At 36.6% G+C, this 22622-nt stretch overlaps 1 protein-coding gene and 1 pseudogene across 7 annotated transcripts in view; one reads left to right on the plus strand and one right to left on the minus strand.

Annotated features, from left to right (window-relative positions):
* LOC111321948 (cGMP-dependent protein kinase 1) overlaps window positions 1–22622 on the minus strand; it is a 50457-nt gene that overhangs the window by 7906 nt on the left and 19929 nt on the right. For 2 of the 7 annotated variants that reach the window (XM_088735779.1, XM_088735764.1), the window contains exons 4-13: window positions 14984–15150; window positions 10475–10588; window positions 8256–8361; window positions 7201–7264; window positions 4546–4623; window positions 4208–4302; window positions 3850–3918; window positions 3462–3551; window positions 2176–2199; window positions 342–441 (exon numbers count right to left, since the gene is read on the minus strand). In XM_088735779.1, the coding sequence (XP_088591905.1) occupies window positions 342–441; window positions 2176–2199; window positions 3462–3551; window positions 3850–3918; window positions 4208–4302; window positions 4546–4623; window positions 7201–7264; window positions 8256–8361; window positions 10475–10588; window positions 14984–15150 (907 nt within the window). Of the gene's footprint in view, window positions 1–341; window positions 442–2175; window positions 2200–3461; window positions 3552–3849; window positions 3919–4207; window positions 4303–4545; window positions 4624–7200; window positions 7265–8255; window positions 8362–10474; window positions 10589–14983; window positions 15151–20427; window positions 20947–22622 lie in introns of those variants that run through there. The other 5 variants (XM_088735792.1, XM_088735790.1, XM_088735774.1 and 2 more) reach the window with 5 other exon arrangements.
* Window positions 5411–6495, plus strand: LOC148741175 (uncharacterized; annotated as a pseudogene).

Here is a 22622-nt window from a genome sequence, read left to right on the forward strand (position 1 = left end):
TAATGATGTCAGCTTGTGAAGGGTTAAGGCAGATATTTCACAACCTTCAAGGTTTTTGAGAACCTATCTGGATGACAAAATCTTAAAAATTACTCTATTCTGGTTAAGTGATTTTAGCACATGTACAACATTAGGCAATGATAAACATGCAAAGATTCCAATGAACTTTTCCATGAATATCTGAGTTATGGACTCCTACTGACCATTGACATATTTGCATGAAACATACTTATTAGCAACTTATTTCAAATGGATTGTTATGCTCTGGGCTTACACGATACACTGGAGCAGTGATATACTATATGAACCATCAATGAGAATTACTGATTCACTGGACTCACCAATTCAACACGTCCAAATCCTCCAACTCCCAGTGTCTTCAAGATTGAGATATCTTTCAAGGAAACACTGGCAAACTCATTCTGTTCTTCTTTTGTGCGACTGCAAATAAGAAAAAATTGTAATAAGTATGTATACAGCCATCAAAAACATTTCTTTGAAAAATCCTAGCCACTAACAAAGAATCATATCTTAAGTCAGAGTAACTCAAACAGGAAACTTGGCCAGAAAACAGAACCCAGTAATAGGTCATAAGTGCATAGTAAAACACTATCTAGAGAAGTCAAAACAACCACACAAAATAACATTTTTTTTCAAGGTACCTTACCCCAACAACTGAATAAAGGCTGATAGTTTCTAAAGAAACTTTTTGGGGCTGCGTCAGGGGGGGTAACGAAATAATTTGGATATATCAACAAAGTTGAAATGGTAAATTGGCCACTGTAACGATTCGCTCAGACAAAGGGCTAATGCTCAAAACGTCAGCTTTTGTAATCGTTATGGTGGCCAATTTACCATTTCAACTTTGTTGATATATCCAAATTACCACAACAACCATTGTTTTCAAAAATAAAAATATTTGTCCAGCACTGTGTTCTCTACAGGCATCCTTATAACTTTCAATTCACATACAGTGCAGTGAAAAAAATCTAAAATGTTTGTACTTCTCAAAGGAAATACTTCACCATGTGACTCTCACAAAATCCAAGTTAATTCTCCTAGTATCACACATTTATCATGTTGGCTAGTGCTTATAATGTTGTTGTACATCAAGACATAAATTATCCCCACATAATTATTAATTTTATGTTTTTTTCTGACCTGTCTAGTTGAAAGCACACTACAATTAAATGAGAATTTATGTACAGGTGGTTCTAAAAAGGTTTGACTTGTATATCATATCTTAATAGCAAAAACTTGATGAAGAAACAACTTAGATAAACAGCATTTTTCCCTTCATTTTAGAATTGCTGGGTTCCTACGAATCCATGAGCAAAACGTAGACTTTTATAATATGGTGCTTTTCTAGTACAATGAAATTAAGTTGCTGACAAAATTCTTCATAACACAGTCAAATCATGTTCATTTTGCTGTTCATGATCTGAGTATCCACCTGGCATGTCACGTGCAATATTATCACTTGAGTTTAAAAGCAAGAACATTATTTTCTGCCGTTGAATTTTAAAACATTGTTTTCCTAATGAAGTGTGTAAGATAATGGATGAAAAAAATATATCGTCGTGTTTAATAAGTACTTCCTTACCAGATGTAAGGTTTCAACAACTCTTCAAGAAATGTAATAGCTGATGTAAATTGGCAGGCATATGTTAGGTGTAAACACTTTGACCAGGTTTGCAAATAATTCCTAAATGTTGTTGTCTATCCCTAGCTTGCTGTAAGTCTCCTATAGTTCAGTGGCAGAGCATCTGAAGTCCTAATCAGAAGGTTGTCAGTTCAACTCCTATTGGAAGCACCCAGAGTTTTTTTTTTCTCCAAGTATGCCAGTGACATTTTTTGAAAAACACCTCCTTTCACTTAAACACCAGGCCTAAAAATTTCACTTTAACACCAGACTTAACACTTCACTTAAAAACCAGTCTTAAAAATCACCATCATCATTTAAATCATTAAATTAGAAATGTATAATGCATTTGAATAATGTGAGATTACTTGCAAATACCACACAACACAGTTTTACTTACTGTGAAAACAGCAATTTAACCACATTTAAATCGTCAGTATCTCAAAAAGTAAAGTTAAGTGCTCAGTGAGTTCAAATTTAAAAACATTATTATTAGATTGCTGGTGCATGAAATACTCTTCAAATGTACCAACCTTTCAATTTCTTGAATCTGTCTACTTGGTTAGGGGTTAAGAGGGAGAAATAAATGTAAGTCCTTTGACAAATAGTAAACACCAAGTATGCAAGATCCAAATTTAACATGGATATAAATTTAAATAAACTTTAAGTTAGCCTTGTATATTACGTATTATAAAAAAAAAAATTAAGGCTTCGATTTAGTTCAAATAAGCAGAGTGCGACACTAGAATTAATCACTCTTGTTAGGTTTAAATGTTTGAACTGACAGCCGTTATGGGAGTCTCAAAAAGAAAATTCCGTGTTTAATCATGAACACATAGTAATCAAGTTGCTGTATAATACCCATTAAGATTCTGTTTGCACTTTTTCAACCCAAAGAGGCAGGAGACTAACAAACTTTCTCCAAAAAACCCCCTAGGATGTAACCTTTAGAACTTTATGTTACAATTTGGTTAAAAAAAAAAGCAGATCAAAAACTAAAGCTCACATTTGTGCTGTAGAATCTTATTTGAAAGTCAGACCTTTCTCTGTGCCCTTGTGAAAGATACCCATAGCATATTGGAATACTAAGTTACTGCAAACTAGATATTGAAATGTTAATTTAAAAGATACTTTATACAAAAGATGTACGTAATTGAAGAAATTTACCCCTGGAGAAGAATTAGACATTGATATCAATAGAGTCTTGTTTTATCAATCATGACAATCAAATATTTAAATGGGGTCAATTAAATAATGATTCATTCCTCAACCTATTTTAAAACTTAAATCAGAATAAGTTATCAATTCAACCGCAAGACTGTTTTTAGAAAGGAAAGCATTATTAGGAGTTGCTCTTTGATCCTTCCTTAATACACTCATTATCATTTCACTCAATATGTACTGTTCACAACATGTAATCAGCTAATCTGGTTTCGTCAGCTGAGTTGATAATGTAAATTCATCACTGGTTTTGTCAGCTGAGTTGATAATGTAAATTCATCACTGGTTTTGTCAGCTGAGTTGATAATGCAAATTAATCACTGTAAAGAGTATTTAAAGCTGATATTTCCAGCTTTAGCCTTTTGTCAGAATGATGTGATCAGCCAGTATCATCACGGTCATTGTTCCTCTTACAACCAAAACCAACTTAAATATGATTCAACAAAAGATGAAGTATTATTCCATACCTGATGAATAACATCTTGCAAATTCATGGACCATTACAACATTAACTTGGCTATTTGTTTAGAGGTGATAACCACCAAATAGATAGCTGATTTGAGGCAACATCAAAATTAATTTAAAACAAATTTAATACCTTGCAGTCTGTGGCTCAACTCCTCTAGCCTTGTCACTATACTTGTCAGTTTTTAAGTCATCTAAACTTCCAATATATGCTTCAAAAGGTCTGTGGAATACAAATAAAGCTGGGAAATCATCATGGAGTAATGACATCACAATGAGAAAAATATGCCTTTTTAAATGACACTTAAATTCCTTTTCTGTGGAAGAACTTTGAACTGGACCAGAAGTATTATGATTTGTGATTTATACATTCACAAAAGGACAAATCTTACAGCTGGATAGCTGTAAACACCAAATGCTTGAGATAGCTTTTATTAAGAGCTTGTTCCCTTTGGGATGATGTTTACTTTAAGAACCTTTTTCAGAAAAAGATTGAACATGAAAACATTTCTAATACTTACTCACGATCCAACACTAGACATTGCACACCTCCCTTGGCTGCAATACAATTTGCTGTTCGAAATTCATCGCTGTTAAAAGAAAGTATTTTCCTTTTCTTAGACCATATTTTGCTTAAAAAATTATAAAAAAAAAAAAGAAACACTCTTAAAAGGTATGTATGGAGCGTATACCCGTGTCTCACAGCTGAATCTTTGTATAACACGCCCCGGCTTTGCCCAATTTCTAAGTTTATCATTTGCAATCAGTGATCCCATATGTTATTTACAAGAACACATCCAGTATGTCTGCTTCTATGCTGTCAAAAACAACATTACTTTTCATGACTTCAAATGACTTAAAAGAAAATTCGAAATTTACCCCATGAGGTTTTTTTCTCCAAAGTATTCCCCCTTTTTGAGAGTGCGAATGAAATTGGGTTCTGCATGCACATTTGCTCTCTGAGTAACTTCCACCTACAAAAATCAATCAACAGAGATGGCAAATAGCACAATTATTAACAAGTTACATAGATACGTATGATGCATGATCCTCGCAGTAGATAGCGCTATTTAAGCAATAGCGAAAATCAATAGCGAAAAGTTACATAGAACTCACCCAATGGCATAAACCTGTAACTATAAATTCAAAATTTTATGATGCTCATTCATTTAGTCAATGAAAAGAAAGAATCGTTAATTAAGTTAAGCATTACTAACCTCTCCCTTCTTGATAATGAAAAATGTGTCTCCCCTGGCACCTTGACGTATGATGTACTCTCCCTCATCATAGAATGCCTATGGTAAAATAAGAATGTGGTGTTATAGTTCGAGAAATAATTCAAAGCAAATGCTCTTTATAGATGTTGTTCTACAAAATCAAAGGTACCATAAAATGCACTTCATTACTGTGATTGTGCACCAAATTCAGGGACTTCCATAACTTTTCCAATAATTAGCCACTAATTGATGGTGCTTTTTTAAGGTGGCTGTACCAGGAGAAGGGGGTCAAAAAGCAAAACCTCAATGTCACAATCATTCTGATTGGCTTCACTGCATTATTTATTCCTCAGTAGTTAATGGGTAAAGTTGGTGAACAAAACAAAAAAAATGAGGTTGTCTTGGTGTCAAAATTTGAAGAAGTGGTAGACTCAATCACAAACAGATAGGAAACTTTTTTCTCTTGATATCATTATGTTAGTTAATTCCAGCTTTCCCTTAACGAAAAGCACACAACAAAAATCTTCAGCTTTTAATCTAATAGTTAATTAGATACACATGGGAAATGATTGAAGCTAACCAAGCTTTCCTCATTTGCCATGCATAAATAAGAAAATCACTTATAAGGCAAATGTAAGAACATTTTCCTACACAGTTTATGAGTGTCATTGTCCATGTTGGCCCTTTTTGCTTCTCTTAGACAGTCAGTTTTCTGTCCCTCTTAGCCACTCATTATTCCTTTGCCTTTACAGCCTGTCGTACAGCCGGTAGAGACATGATGTGTTATCACATTTTGAATTTCAGCATTTCCATCATCTAGCTCCACACACAGCAGCTGTGGCTACACCAATACCCCCCCTCAGTACTGGCCCAGCTTCCAGTGATTTGACAGCAAACAGCAAAATGCCAGTTCTATTTATCCAATGGTCTTGCACCCTCCACTCGACAAGTGTATGGCTCTGCTCAATGCTAATTTCTAGACTTCTGTAGTCAAGATATTCCCACCAATTCATGTCATCCTCTTCTACCTGCCAGCGAACAAACGTTGATGCATTTCTTTACACACCTTGCAGATCATCTTCATCACTCCTCTATCAAAGGTTATCTATCTCCTATTCATTCTTTACACATCAATTATGGGTATTCTGACCCACTCACTGACTGTCTTCAGCTCCGACGAAGGGCTAATGCTCGCAACGTCAGCTTTTGTAATCGTAACCGTGGCCAATTTACCACTTCAACTTTGTTGATATATCCAAATTATTTCATTACTCCCACCAACGCAGCCCCAAACAGTTTCTTTCGAAACTATCAGCCTTTATTCAGCTACAGTGGCTCTTAATAGGGGTTCTACGAAATCAGGGTTCCAATCCTCCCCAGCATCAGCCCATGACTGCAGACCCTTTGACCATTGTGCGCAAGTCTTTAGACTTCTCTATCCATGACAAAGTCATGCTGTGGGCAGCCTGTTGCCTTGGCTTCTTTGGGTTTCTTAGAGCAGGTAAGTTTATGACTAATTGGCCTTTTGACCTCTCTGTGCATCTGACAGTAGCAGATCTGCAAGTAGATTCCTCAACAAATCCTTGAAGTTTCAGGGTGTTCATTAAGTGCACAAAGACTGATCCTTTCAGACAGAGCTGTTTCATTTTTCTTGGGTGTGGCTTCACATCACTCTGTCCTATGGCAGCTTTGACAAACTACCTTCACCTTCAAGGGCCACATACCAGCCCCCTATTTATTTATGAAGATAGCCATTCTCTTTTGCAAGCCCGTCTATCTTTGTTCTTACAATCTACACTACAGGCTGCAGACATTCCTGGAAAGTTCTCTGGTCACAGCTTTAGAATTGGAGTTGCAACTACAGCTGCCTAGCAGGGCATTCATGACCACCTCATAAAGACCATGGGGCGCTGTATATGCAGACACCTGTGGATAGCATCCTCTCAGTAGCAGGATGAATTTCATAGCAGATGCTCATAATAACTCATTTACACCAGTCAGTAGGTGCCATTGGATTTGGACAGTTTTTCTTGGGGCCATGGCCTGCCTTTGTCATGAGCCCCATTTATCCAAGCTGATTGCACTCAGCTTGGAGGTCCTTCAGCTTGGCATGGGGGCTCATGGCTGGGTTGCCAGGATTTGCTAGCGATGGGAGAAGTCTCCATCTGGGAGTTGGCTGCCAATAGTGGAAGCTCCTGGATGCTTCTAGCACACAACCTCCATTAAGCGATGCAGTTGTTAAATGAGGTTAAATGCAATTTAACGGAGTAAACAACAAAGAGGATCAGCATTCTCTAATAGTCAGCTCTTTATTTGAGGCAATCTTGTGTGTGCTTTGAGCATGTATGCACAGTGTTCCCAGACAGTTTTTCCTCAACCATTCTCTCCCTCTTTCCACTGTTTATTCAGTGTGACAGGTGCCTGTTCCCCTTTCCTGTGAGGGGACTCCTGGCTGGGTTGTCAGGATTTGCCAGCCATGGGAGAAGTTGTCAACACAAGTTATTGATTGACAAAAGATTTACCAATTAGTAATGGTTAGATTTCAAGGGAATTAAACCTTTATTTTAGACAATATTACCAAACATTACTTTTTTTTGTCTTTAACAGTACTGTAAAGAAATGATCCAATGGCCATGATTGTTACATTAACCCTACCTCCTCGATGACATCAGCAACCTTACAGAGCAAGTCTTCCCCATACTTAGCCAGCCATGGAACACTGAAAGGTACAATGATAACCCATACAGATATTTCACTCTTTAACTCCCTCAAATGATTTACATGTACTACTTTTCTCGGCAATTGATTATACGTTATTTACCAGGCAGGAGGTCTGGGTGGGGGGAAAAAGTACCCTTGGTCTTGAGTATTGCCCTCTACCTTCAGGCTGTACTTACTCATGACCTCAGGTACAGGTTTTCCTCAAATAGAGCTACCTAAACCAGTAGATATCATTTTTAATATTTTCTGCTGCTTTGCTCTTTTCTGCTGAGGTTTCTTCAATTTGCTGCAAATGCCTTGAAAAAATTATAAAGGCTGGACCTGTTGTGAGTGTATCATTAGCCAATCAGATTCAGGGATTTAAGATCCCAACCCAATGGGATGCTTCAGAAAAAAAAAATTACTATTTTGTAAGGTGGTTATGTGAAATAAGAAGCTTATCAGCAAGGCGGTGTTACCCAGACATAAGACCGAATTCTAATTCTAAATTGTACCAAATTTACCGAGAAATACATGACAGTCGATGGGGAGAATTACTTATTGGGTCTTGGAAGTGAAAGAGTTAAGATTTAAAGAACAGAAGAAGTTGATTTAGAGGTGCTTACCTTCACCTCAGTTCAAAGCAGGATCAAAAGCACTGTATGTGCTGCCCTTTGTTTATTTAGGTAATGAAAGACATTAAACCTGAACAAATAAATGTTATAGTCTTAATTAAATTTAAGTTCAAAATGATAAAAGATTTGTTTTCTCCTTTGTTCTTGGTTTGGTACACTAAAATAGTCCTTAGACATAAAAAAATACAAATCAAACAAGTTTGAAATCATTTCAATCTGAAATCATTTTCAACTACAACATGGACATCATCGCTAATCAATTATCATTTTAAGAGGGGTTGGGTTCTGCAAAATGGGAACCCTTAAACTTCACAAAGACCAGAAAATCTAACATAAATTTAGTGTAAGTTTTGATTCATCATCTGCTAAAATCACCTTTTCAAGAATTCAATGTGTTCCTGCTGTTTTAACATTCCCGTCTTCATCATAATTGTCTGGAATGTCTGCCTGTCAATGGACCAGACCTTAACATCACTCTCAGCTAAAATGAAGGAACACATCCAAAACATTAACACTGTTTCCACAAAATGACAGCAAGATAAGATAAGAAAAGATAAGATAAATAAACTTAATGTTGAAAATGTGGGGAGGGGTCACCCAGTCTCCCAAACCAAAGTCTTGTGTTGAAAACATGTGACAAACCTACATTATAAATATATGTGACCTCTCACGGGAAAACGTTCCGAACGGTTAGCCGTTTTTAAATGGATAGCCGTTCGACTGGATTGGCATGCCGTTTGAATGCCTCAAGCTATCTGTTCTTGAATATTCCTCATCCGTTTGAACCGTTCGAGCTATCCATTTAAGAAACTTCATCATCTGTTCAAACGCCTCTAGCTATCCATTCTTGAATATTTATAATCCATTCGAACGCCTCCAGCTATCTGTTCTTGAATATTCATCATCTGTTCGAACAGTTTGAGCTATCCGTTCAAGAAAATTCATCAGCCGTTCACTTAGCACTTTGGCAACAATGGTAGAAACATTTTCGGTGTGATCACAATCTATATCTTCTCTCATTGAATTCTCCATTTTGTGATTGTGTGAAATGGCAGTAATTGACACAAGTTGTTAGCAGTTGCCAAGGCAACACATTTTTTATGGACTGACAAGGAAGCTGGGATTATGGAAATTTAAACCTGAATTGAAGTTGAGAAGTATCGAATTGTATGCTTTGCGCTTGCAAGTTCCTTGGTTGTACCTTATCTTAATCGGTCGAATTCAATAATAAAAATATTAATTATAATCCATTTGAATGGGCCGAAAGTGAAGTAGAGTTATTCAAGCGATCGGGTTTCAACTCATTTCAAGTGATCTTTTCACAGATTGTGTCAAATACCTCACGTAACTTAACACCGCGTCACCCAACGTGTGACACTTTCATGAAATAATCCTTCGCTTTGGCTCAAGACGAGAGCTTGGGATGCCTGTGTCAGCATTCGTTTTGACGAAACCATCTGTTCAAATAATTTCTACAGGCAATCACTTGTTCAACCGCTTAGCCGTTTATCCATTCGATCTCATCTGTGAGGCTCATCTCAGTGTTCAAAAAATTAGCTACTCGTCCGTTCGATAATTTTAATTAGCCATTCATCCGTTCGACTTCATCCATTCAAAAATTTAAATTAGCTGTTCATCTGTTCGACCTCATCCATTCAAAAATTTTCACTAGCCATTCATCCATTTGACCTCATCCATTCGAAAACTTTAATTAGCCATTCATCCGTTCACAGTATCCGTTTCGAACAGCTTTCCTAGCCGTTCACATGCCATTCTGTTCACTGTTCGAACGCCTACCGTTAGGAACGTTTTCGCAAGAGAGGTCACATATCTACACAAATAAAAAATGGACAAAATAAGCTGGTATAAAAATGACACCAAATATATCTGTGACTGCTCCTTGTGGTACATAGTAAAAGATAACACTCTATCTAAATGTATGCTACTGATTTGGTATGATCATACTATCCTGTGATTTGCATAAGCATACATTAGTATTTGTTTATTAGCATGAGTAAATTTTTCAAAGACAACAAAATGGCATGGGCCCACAGAGTGAGTGCAGTTTACAGTATTTAAAAAATTTGCAAGTGCTTATTCACACCAAGTTGCAGTAAAAATCATGGTGTTACTTATTAATAATTTTCATGAAAAAAGGCACCGGAGAAAGTCAAGAAGGCAAAATTTCATCAGTGCAAATGTGCCTTTTGTAAGTCTATTTGCAACCATGTTACAACTTAACACTTGTGTTACAACTTTGTTCTTGCATTACACAAAAAATGCACTTGTTTTCAGCTAATCAGACATGCATAATTTTTTCATGTATATTATTACAAATGAAATGATTACTGTGCCTGAAGATAAAACAAAAAAAAAGTTAAGGTCTGCTCTAACCAAATGTTTCTTTCCTACTCTGACAATTCCTAAGATGGGCATAAATTTGGTAAAAACTAATTAGAGTTTTCTTTATTAGAGGAAACTATCAGAATGGAGTGAAAGGCCTACTTGTGTTTGCAAACAACAAAACTAACATTTCACTGCTTGTGTTTTTCAATTTAACCGACAAAAGAAAAAAGCAATATCAAGACATTTACCTTTCACACTGGCTGTTCTTGGGCACTTGTACAAGATGGCAAGTTCTCCAAATACTTTTCCTGGTCCCATATTACCCTTTTCCTCCCCTTCCTTTAAGACTTTGACTTTACCCTCTGGAAAAAAAAAATCATGTTACATTTAAGTTCCTGGCTACAAGTAAATAACCTAGTTTTAATTAACAATTGGTTCATGTTTTAGCATGCACTATCAAGTTATGGAGCTCTTGGGAAGTTTGGAGAGCACAAAAGAAGTGTAAGAGTTGCCCGAGGCAATAGCCGAGGGCAACACTAGCTTCCTGAGTGCTCTCCAAACTTCCCACACACTCCATAACTCGATAGTGCACAACTAAAAGCATGAACCAATTGTTTTATAACATAGCCGGTGGAATTTTGCATCAAATCCGACGTGAAAAACCGACAACAATATCAGAAGTGATTGTTCGCAGTAAGCGAAATATTAAGCAAAATAGGATGGATGGATGGATGGATGACCTTTATTTAAACACGATAAAAATTTAAAGCTACAAGCTTGTGGGGTCATGTATTTATAGTTAAAAACATAAATCCTAATGTGAATAAAATATCAAAATATTGACAAGATTCAGTAACTAGTGCATTACGAATTATACATTGATGAGTAGCACAATCACCTGTCCATTTAGTGTAACACAGCCAAAAAATATCATTGTCTTTATATCTCATCTATTACTCAATGAAATAGTGTGTATCTATGTAAATTGCACATATTATTTCAAAAATTGATATTATTTACATTATTTAAGTATTTATTGCGATTTTCTGGTTTACCCATAATGCATTGCGGGCATGTCAAAATCATTACAATTCAATATTTTGTTGTGAAATCATGATAAACTTAATTGTGTACTAGAAAACAGTTGAATTAAGGTTATTTTTGCTTAAAGTGAAGCAATTATTTCTTCATTTTCCAATAAAGGAAGCTTATATACAGGTTTCCGGGCTCTCCGCTTCACAGGAAGGTCTCCACAAATATGGCGCACAGTGGCTGCATATACCATGGCAATGCGTTTGACATCAAGGGTGAATGTCATATCATGGATGTTCTCTCGTAAGTAGAAGTGGCCTTTCAACACCTTCTGACCTTTTAGTGCAGTACAGTGGTAATCATCTGTGAAGTCAAAGGCAAGTTCTTCAACTCCATCCGAGGTGACCTGGAGGAGATAAAAATCATACATCGGGTCTTCATCAGCAGCAATAGCCACTGTACTGCCCTTCACAGCCAGGTCTGCTAAATGTACTGCGGTATCGTGGTCAAGAATTGGCTCTTCATTTGCTTGCCTAGTGGTTGCCACTGAGCCATCTCTCAAGATATTAATGGTTTTCCACTCATCCAGCCACTCTTTGTTGGAACAGTTGTCTTCTTCACCAAAAATACAGCTGGTGCAGTAGCAGGACCTGTGTCTCACCATCACTTTCTCTTGCTGAGGAAGTGATTTAACACAGTGCCACTTACGAATTCCCTTCACCTCTTTGAACTTTCTGCCATCTCTCTTCCTTTCCACAGCTCCTTCGCCAGAGGACGGTACGTAAAAGAAAACCCTTCGCTTTAGCTGTACAGCTTTACTTGAGGATATTGTTTCTACAAGTTCTGCTTTCTTCTGTGGTGTTTTTGGCAGAACTTGAGTTGTTTTCTTTGGGGCGCGGGCTTTTGCCATCCTGTTTTGGAAAGCGGAACTAGAAGGCGGGGTTGAACACGTATACTCCGCGGCATTTGTAGCATGCTCTTCATGTGCTTCTCTCAATTCAGCTCGCCGTTTTTCACGTAAATTTTGTACTCTTTTTCGAGTTTGCTCTCTGATTTTTTGTCTTCTTTCTTCTTCTGCTGATGTTTCTTCCCTTTTTCGTTTCTTCGTAACAGCTTTCAGGTTTTGTGCCCTAGTGTTCGGCCGGTGAGTTTTCTGACCTCGGCTGTCACGCACCTTGGCTATTTTCTGTTGGCGTTTTTTCTCGTAGTATCTTTTATCAGTAGCTTTCTTTCTCTCAGCCTTTTGTTCTCTCCATCTTTTCATCTTTTCAGCACTTGATTGGGGTTTTGTTTCCATAATTTGTCGGAATCGCTTGATTAATTTTTGAAGCACGCTGCTATTATTGTGATTGAGAAATCGAGTGTAACGCTAGTCGACACGCTTCGGGCTAAATATACCACGTGCTTTTATTGTTTAAACCCTGAAAATATCCGTATCCCCCCAAAACTTATCAGTCAAGGCTGCACAGGCTGGCCTTCGTCGTTTCTTGCACGTTGTGACCATGATTTGGGTCGATTTTGAGAGCGGCTTGTAGTGTTTCTGGTCCGAATTGAATATGTAATATGATCGCAAAGCGTCTATAAACATCACATTAGGCAGAAAATATGTTTCGATTCATTCTTTGTACCATTTCTTCGGCGAAAATTCCTATAAGCTCGTAAATTCTTACGAATCTAGACGTCTGATAGAATGAACTTTGATTTGGTCGTTCTCTATATGGTGATGGACTACTCTACGCTGATTTATCGGCTTCGAAATAGGTAAGTAATGGTTGAATTTATGCAATCAAAACTCGTTACAAATTTGTTTCCGATATGCAAAATCGCTATATTTTTCCCAGCATTTCATGATTTGCTATTATCTTGCACAGAGCCTTAAAGCAAAATGAATGAACTTTTCTCAGATGTAATTATTATTGTTTTTAGGTTAATCTGGTCGCCAAAAGCCTGAATTCTGTAAACTGTGAAGTCTGTTTATAATCCAGCGTTACAGGACAACACACAAGAACTTATATTGTAGTTTGTACTTATTACTGCCTCAATAAAAAACACAGAGCAATGAAATTTTGTGAAAAGTCTATTTGTATTATATACAATAATTAGGCATGATAAAATTTTAAGCTTTTATTCGTTTTGAGGGACAAAAATTAAGTTTTTACTCTTGGTATGCAAATTCGATGTTACGCGTTACACTCAAAATGTCGTGCTTTTTGTAAACAATTGACTTTAATTCGTGTTCTAAACTTATCGCTTGAATTTTGTTATTGATTTCATATCAAACAAGAACTATTACTCAGTTTATCTGTAAAGTTTGAGGGGCATTCATACATTTTTCGCGAAGATATGGGTAAATATAATTTTCGGACCCTGTAATGGTGGCGTGACCGTGCTACTCATCATTAAATTTATTTTTTAAGAGATAAAATCATTACTGAATGGGTAAAATATCACTAAAATGTTCATTAGTAATCGTCAATTATATATAAAATCTGCATTTTTACGCCACGTTGTAGAGGCGGAGGTAGTCTTGAATTTAAAATCCTTGAAGTAATCTTTTGTTCTTATCAGATATCAATCTTTGTTGCTCAGATGCAATGTTCCGTTCTCATTGAGACAAATCATATTCCACAGAACGGCGCCTCTGTAAGCCAGCGAATCCTTCATAAATCTAGTTTTGAATCTTGGTACTGATAAGCAGTCTCCACCCTGTAGTGAATATCCATTACTCCTTTCTATGTAAATATTATTAGACAGCAATTCAGGCAAGCCACCATTTTGTACTTTAAAAAAGATCTTAAGAATGTCCATTTTATAATATAAATAAATAGTGGGCCACTGATCATAGGCCAGCACCTCTTTTGAAGGCATGTCTCTTGATATGTTAAAAATGATTCGAGATGCTCTACAACGAAGTCTTTCAATTGAATCAAGTAAATTTGAGTTACAACACGCTTCCCACAGTACTAGTCCGTATTTAACAGAGGGCAAATAACCTTAAAGTAGAAGTCTCTCAAAACACCTTTTAGCAAGAATCTAGATCGTTTTAACAGGTCTAGTTTGCTAGCAAAACTCTTCTTAACATCCATTAAATGTTCATCCCATGTTAACTTGTGCTCAACTGTCAAGCCTAACACACATGCTTTAGTCACCCAGTTTATACTGGAGTCACCCAATAACACCGGGGCTATCGGCCCCATTGGGTTTCCCCTACAAAGTAGCATCACTTCACTCTTTCCTGGATGGGGTGTTAACTGGTTTCTAATTGGTTTCAAATTGGTTTTTTGTTGTTTTTCTCTTTTACTGCCTCATTTAAGAACTCTAGCCCAAGGGAAAAGGTCGGAAAATTGCCTTCGTTTTGGGACTGGTGGGCCGAGTCTCTGTTTGTATCCATTATTGTCATGAAATGTATTATTTTTCCCCACGCTAACAATAGCTGCTCACGCGAAAAAAAATTCTGGCAAAGAGATTTGCTCGCGCTATCAGCGTGAACTATCGGAATTTTGAGCACACTTACGTACACTGAATTTGATTGCGCGGCTCTGCTAGCCCTGTTATAAAAAGGTTTACCTCAAAATTAGAAAGTTTCCTGTGAAAGTTTTACAGAAAAATCTTTATATTCCAGTGGTGAGTACTCAAAATTGCTCAACAAGGATTTATTTATTTTCTAAATATGTAAATCTGGTGATCTTATTTCAAACTTGTTAATAATGAAACAAAACATCTACCTTCCAGGACATAAAGGTGTGATCCTGATTCTCCTTCCTTGATAAGAAATTCATCCTTTTTCCATTTCCTCTCATACATGCATTCAACAACTTCACGGATTTGTGATGGTTCCAACTTTTTGAGGAAATCATTGTCCAAAATTGCATCCTTAATAAGTTCCTTAGATCTATGAAGGTACAAAAAGGTAGCAAGATTAGCTACAATCTGTGTCAACATAGTCATAGTCACTATCATAAGCCCTTCCCAACCCACTGATACCATACAACTAATGATTTACCAGGACTTTCATACAGGAAGGAGACCCTTAACCTGGTGTTTGATGATGTTTATAATTTCATACTGACCAGGGCTGTGGTCTAGCAATGCCCAATGACCCCCGGCGCCTTACTTTTGCTCTTGGGTGACTCAGGAATCTTAGTTTTTTTTTATAAAAAGCATTTGCTGGGCACCCTAGATTTCATAGTTTCAGAGCACTGGGCTCCCTTCACTTTTTCTTAGAGCACAGCCTTGCTGATGGGTTTATAAACAAACACCTTGGGGATCTTTCTTTGCAAGTTTTGTGAATGAGAGATTTCTGTCAATTACACAGAGTCGTGCATTCAACAACAGAGGAAAATTTTGTCTAAATGTAGGAGAGCCAGTTGCTTCCACAGTGAAATAGATTTTCCTTGTCACTTGATTAAAATTCAACACATCCAAAGCAATTCCATACAAGATTAATAGTTAGTTTTTGGAGTGGTTTTTAATGTCCCCGGGAACAGTTCTGTGCTCGACTTCAGTTGTATGTTATAGAGAAAGTGAACCATGAGCTGGCCAGAAAGAAATCAAACACATGCTAAGCAACCGTTTGAGAGCACAATCAAAGCCCAAACAATCTTTAATTTAATTTACTTTCTATACAAAAGGTAATTTTTTTCTGCATTTTAAAACAAACTGAAAAGCTTTATTTGAACTTGTTTCTTTTTCTTTGAACTCTTTTAAATGTTCTAAAAATATGATAATACGTTGTTTTATTATTTAGCTTACTCAAGACCTGTGAACCAGAGAGTGGTGCTAATTTCATGCTTCACACATGCCCAGCTCCTTAATGCCACATTTAGACTTCTCATTCCAAACATATTTACAGTAGAGAACACTCCACCGTCCCATTTTCAAGGGCACAAAAAGAACTTTTTAGAGAAAAAAACAAATCTTCTTGAATATAAAACACATTTCATGGGTTGGTTGAAAACAATTGTCTACTGATAATGATCATTTACAAGGATTCCAAAATTGACCATGAACATATTCATAGGGCATTAGCTGTATCAAAAGCACAAATTAATGCCATTCAACATATCGCATTTTCCCAGGCGGAGATTTGTTGGGTCAAGAAGAAAAATATTCTGTGATCAAGCACATTCTTTACTGATTGCCAAAACTCGCAATTTTCAGAATCACATGGGACAAAAACTTTCGCGTTGCATTGTAGGGCAAATTTACTTTATCTTGTGATTCTTCTTAGAAGATGAAGTTGAAAATCATTGTGAATATCATTTAAGAAGGTCAAATACATATTATTTATAGGTACCTGGCCCTTAATGAAACTCCTGGCACTGTTTATTTTTTTCATCTATTACTTGCCTACCAGATTAGCTTACCATTAATACATATTTTTTTAAGACTTTTGAGCATTTGCAAGCAGTAATAAGTGCTCTTACAAGCAGTAAATTTTACTGGTTACTGCCTGATGAGGAGAACCCTGTTAAAAAAAATTATATGATATGCAACAAACTAAAATAGCCATGAAATTGAAAAAGAACTCTTTCTGAACAAAGCTAGAACATTAAAATAACTATTTTCAAAATATTGTAATAACTGATTTTCCAATTAGTTTCTCAGGTTGCAAAACTAAAGGATGGTGTAAATGTTAGTAAAAAACTATACAAGGGTGAAAGGCAAGAAAAATGCCTCAAATACGCATCTATCTAAGTCTTAAGAAGTTTTTTTCTTTAAAAAAAAAATCAAAAGTGCTTCATGATTATACATGTAGAACCTCTGTGATGAAGTCAGAATTTTTTCCTTTTCTTTCTTTCTTTTTGGCTGGTAATTGGATTAATAATAGTCCAAGTAAGCTTGTTGAAATATTTGAACTCTAATTAGATGGATATACAAAGAAGTTGAATTTCAAAGAGATCAATAGTGTGGTTTCTGACTTCTCCTTTGTACAAGTGAGACCTTAAGGTTATAAGACTGCATCTCTTCACGTAAATTGCAACTTTTCTTAACATAAACTGCAACTTTTCTTAACATAAACTGCAACTTTTAAAAATCAGTACTCTTTACAAAGCCATGTGCATAATCACGACAAGACATGCCAAATGACAATTTTCATTGACCTAAAAAACCATCATGTCCTCAATTATATGCAAGTGTCAAAGCTATTTCATTTCATATGCTTGTTTACAATACATCAACTGCATTTTCTCAGCTTTTATCCAGATATCACACCATATGAAGCTACAAAATCCAGAGCAGTTTTCAAAGCCTCAATTTAGCCAACAAATCGCCCAAACAATGTTTTTGAATACTCAAACAAAAATCATTGTTCAATATACTATAATTATGTTTGACCTCTCAAGGACAACAATGAAGTTTTTTCATTTGCCTGATAACTCGACTATCTGGCATTCTTTTATTCAATGGACCTTTCTTTGATTTAGTGAAGAATTGGTAACCTGGTATTCCCACTATACAATAAAACTTGTATACAATGCTGCACAAATTGATGAAAATGAAACTAAATTCTACCTTAATTAAGACAAATTTCCTTTTTTCACCTTTTATTCAAATAAGTGAGCATTTTTCTTTATATTTAAATCTTAGCTGATAAAACAACACCTTTAAATTCTTCCAACATATCTTGATTTATACCCAACATATGCAGATGTTAAGCTTTGTGAAAGTTTCTTTGGCAAGTCAGGGTCACCCTTCTATTTAGATAGCGAGATGTCTAGAATTTTTAAAATCTAGAGAGCCCTGTTATGGGTAAATGGCATTTACAATATAACCTGTCTTTTTAATCTGCTTTGATTATGTTTTACATTTTTTATTCTGTGGCTGATAAGTGTGGCTACATGCCAATAAAACAGTAAAGATTTCTGAATTAAAGAAATCTTTAATTGCACTTTTTTTCACCCCTATACTTTAAGGACGAAATTAACCTCAAAATAAATATCTTTCCTTTTTTTCATATTATTGATGGAAAGTTAAATTTTGCCTCCTTAGAGTCTAGGTATTTTAGGCAAAGGACAGGTGCACTTCACAAGCTACTGAAGACATGTTTCAACCCAAACAATGATTGTTTTGATGAAGAGATTACAGCATCAGATTATGAGCTACTTTCAGGCATACTTCTCCATCCTAGTATAAATTTATTGCTTCCTATGTAAATCAAGAAATGATAATTCCTTGCAATTTACCATGTTGTATCAAAGAATTCCTAACAAAAGAAGAAATTGTAACTTTACCACAAAATTAATTTTTCAGTGTATAATATACACAGGAGCTGCATGAAAGGGCTATTTATATGATGAAATATTTAAATCACAACAGAATGCTTGCATGCTCGTGAATGACTGCTTAAATTTCTTTTAGGAACGAAAAAAACGTCTTTTGTGAGATGAAACAAACATACACTTGTCCTCTAACTCAAAGCATGCGCATAAATGCTGTGCTGAGAAAGATATGTCATTACAATACTGAATGCCGTAATCTTTGGCTTTTGTGAGCCACTGATAATAAGCAATCTGAAGAAAAACAAAATCCACGACTTCAAAATGTTTACACTCCAACAGGGAACTAAAGCTTCTCTCAATTTTGTGTATATTTATGAAAAGTTGCCTCGTTTCTTCCGCACATATAAAATCTTGTCTTTATTTTTTTGCGTAGCCGAACATACATTCTTTTATTCAAAACCTAGTTAGCCTATATCTAACATGCTTCGACCATTATATATGTAAATATCGTTCTGTAAGAAAACCTCTGCCAAAATATTAGAATTTTTATAATAAATACACGAATGGAGCTCCCTAATGGCGAGACTAACAGTATCAAAGCATCAATTGCAATATAAGAAACCAAACAGCGAGTTGTTCGACATAAAAGCACTTGCCGAAGCAATAAACAATCTTGTGTCGGTACAAATCAATCGATCTAAAATAAACGGCGAGCCAGAGCCCGGAAATATTCAGTTAACAGGTTGTTTCGTCAGACCACCCTTACAAAGCAGAAGGAGCTTCGCTGTTATCCAAAACCTCAAGCTTAACATTCTGATAAAATATGACCCAAACTAAACAACCATCTTCTGACCGTACAGCTTAACAAAAATAAAAATTAAACTGGCAATCATTGGTACTTTAATCCGTGCCCAAAACGATGTAAACTTCAGATCGCTGGGAAAGAGATAATGGAACAGAAGTGTGTTAGGCTCGTGGACGCCCTTACACCAACTGGATCTGTGACCATGTCAATATCAGAGAATGCTCGCTACTCGAAAAGTCATGAAGCACAATTAAGATAAATAAGTATCCTTTTCAGCGCGTTTTTACATGTTAGAATTTAAGTAAACGTATCTTTAAAAATGACTCGGCATAAAATGTTCCGTCGTAATGCAGTGTATTTGAAGAAAGAGACTCCTGCGCGATGTTGCAAGTTGCTAAATATTAGAACTCAACCAAGCGTGATTCGATCGACATTGTGTATCTTAAGCTCTCGCCGAATGTGGTTTGTTGTCGATTTGAAGTGTACAATAAAAACAACAAAGAAAAGATCACATGAAATGCACTAGAAGTTCATGAAAAGAAGCGCAATCAAGACTGAGGAAAAATTCATGCGATCAAACGGGTACTGTGCGTGCTTGCGACGAACGAAGAAATTAAATTCACGATCGGCCACTTTGACTAAAAGTGTCACATTTCAAGAACCAAAGAACTACCGGTAGCCATGCACGCACAGACGGTCTTTAATTCAAAGGCGATCATCTGAGATCTAACATCCAACGAACCTTCAGCGACAACGATCGAAAGGAAGATAGATCGTATCGCTGACTTAGACAATCACCCCTTCTGCGAAGCGCAATTTTCCCCATGTTAGTGTCTGAAGGTTCGGGCTCACATTGAAAATTCGTTTTTTCTACCTATCTTGCGTTGGCGTTCCTCGATGGTTTTCAGTGACCGCAAATATTGACAACACGCGGCGGAAAAAAGTAGCAATCGTCTACAGCCGCGCGTATTTTGCGATAAAAGGGCCACCAATAACTTTCAGATCACTTAAAAGATCAGCAAAGCTGCAAGCGCGCATACTAATCGACACGGTTATCGACATAGAGATATTTTCAGCCATCGATCAAGCCCCCACATATTCTAAAGCTACATAAGAACAACAGAATAAAAATGACCCTTGCCTGGAACTTTTGTTGTGTCTCTTAGGTGGCTGAGAGGCATCGGTGACCGTTTTGTAGCCTTGTGGCTCAGCTGAAATTCCTTGGCGTTGATTTCGAGTGCGAGTTGCTACGGCCGGTTGGAGTACAGAACGATATTTGTCTAACTCGCTCTCGAGTCGGCGGATCAACTGATTTCTCCTTTTCAATTCCTGCTCCAAGGCCAAGATACGGCTATCCTTCATTTTCATCTCGGTGTTTTTCTCTTGGAGGGCTTGCTGCAGCTCTCGCAGACTGCCCATTTTCGCTGTGGTTGCCGCAGTACCCCGCCGAAAACACAAACACCCTGCCTTCTTCTTACTCGCGGCTCGACCGCAATGCATCACTCCGCGCGCTTTATCTAGTCGCCAATGGAATACTGGGAATTCATTCACTGATTCCCAAGGTGAGGATGGTTAGAAAGAAGTACTCGCAAAAAAAAAGTGTGAAATGAAATTATAGTTCACCGAGTAAAGTGCGAATCTAAAAGAGACATCGCAACGCCACCTCCTCCTCTTTATAAATGCCCAATACTGTTCCGTAAACCATTCGTAAGAGCTTTATCAGGGATGTGGTTATAAAGTAATTTGTATGTTAATAAATGATTGACGTTGAGAACGGATGTTCCAGCTAATCGTCGAGGTAAACCCATGCACGTTGATTGTTTTGAGCAGAGGCTGCCACTCAAGACAAAACTGATTGAAATGTTAAAGTCCTAATGCACCAATAACGGAACGACAAAACTGATTGCTTCTAGTAAATTTCAACTGCACTTATTGTTTGTTTACACGAGGCACTGCGGATGGGTTCAAGGCGGAGTGATCGCTTTAGTCTAGTCGGCAGCGTCCACTTACTACAGGAACCGAAATTAGACAACTTGACTGTCAAATACCATTTACAGTGCTTATCTCATTTACACTTAGTAAGAAGAGTATTTCAATCCCATACAACATCGGTTCATTTTGAGAACTTGACCTTTAATCACACTCCGAAGTAAACTCTAACAAAGATATTCTGCTGGTTACAGGTCTCATACCCTACTCTGCGACGTCAGTAGATAGAAGGAATATAGAGCAGGGTGCATCATTTGCAGATATCTCGAAAGAAAGTTATGGAGAACATCAAAAAAGAAAAAGAAAGCTAGAGAGATGTCAGTTCGAACCATCGGCGTCTTGTTTACTGCGTCGAGCATTACAAAGGATAAAACAATGGTTATATTGAAGAGTAATCTCTTAAGTTCTTTTCTCCGTGTTTACTTTCGATTTGGTGTCCGTTTTTCACACATTTCGCATTCTATGTGGCAAAAATTAGAAGCAACCGGATATAAATCAATCATTCTTCGTGTCACTTTCCCTGTAGAAAAAAGGTCACCAAGCTGTGATTCTTTTACTTGAAATAATGATCGACTTGTCTTTCCTTTTGTTCCTAATAACACAATCATTGGATTATTCTCAACACAAAATCCTAAAGCGTTAAGACTGTTTACATTTCCTGTTGGAGTCCTTTTATTCTATTGGCTAAACATGCATATTTAGGACCACAAAAGGGTAGAAAAGTGACACTGCTAAGTTACACAAAGTTGAAATTACCGCATCATAAGTGGAAGTTTTAACTGCTAATTAACATTCTATTAGATGAATAAGACTTCATTCTCGCCAGCAATTTTATCCTCCGTCTGAGATCTGATAACTAAGTTTTCAAGAACGACGACGCATTTTGAGGGCGAAATCAACTTCATAAAAGGATTTGACCCATTCAGTTTTGTCCACAAAAAAATAAATAAATAAATAAACAAATAAAACAAAGAAATAAAAAAACCTGAAGTACATAAGATTTTAAACGGGGATTCGTTCAAATATTCATAGCGTGCTGTTCGGCTCCACTTGAAATTAGCTTATCAACAGTGTCATCACTATGGGTATTTTCAAACTTAATAAAAGAAGAGAAATGCCAACTGCTTAACACAGTTTATAAGAGCCCGAATCGGTGACAAACTCCTACATTTAGTTAGACGAGGAATATGACTGAATATTCAATTTCATCTCAGTGAAACGGCTGACAATAAAATATAGGAGTGTTATCTTTCAAGAAATAAGAGAAGTTTGCCGACTATCAATTTTTATACTGATAAATCATCCAAAGGAAATAAAGCAACTGAAACTCAATAGATTTCAGATAGA

This window comes from Stylophora pistillata, chromosome 1 (assembly GCF_964205215.1).
Source record: "Stylophora pistillata chromosome 1, jaStyPist1.2, whole genome shotgun sequence".
In the NCBI taxonomy this organism is placed as follows: domain Eukaryota; kingdom Metazoa; phylum Cnidaria; class Anthozoa; order Scleractinia; family Pocilloporidae; genus Stylophora; species Stylophora pistillata.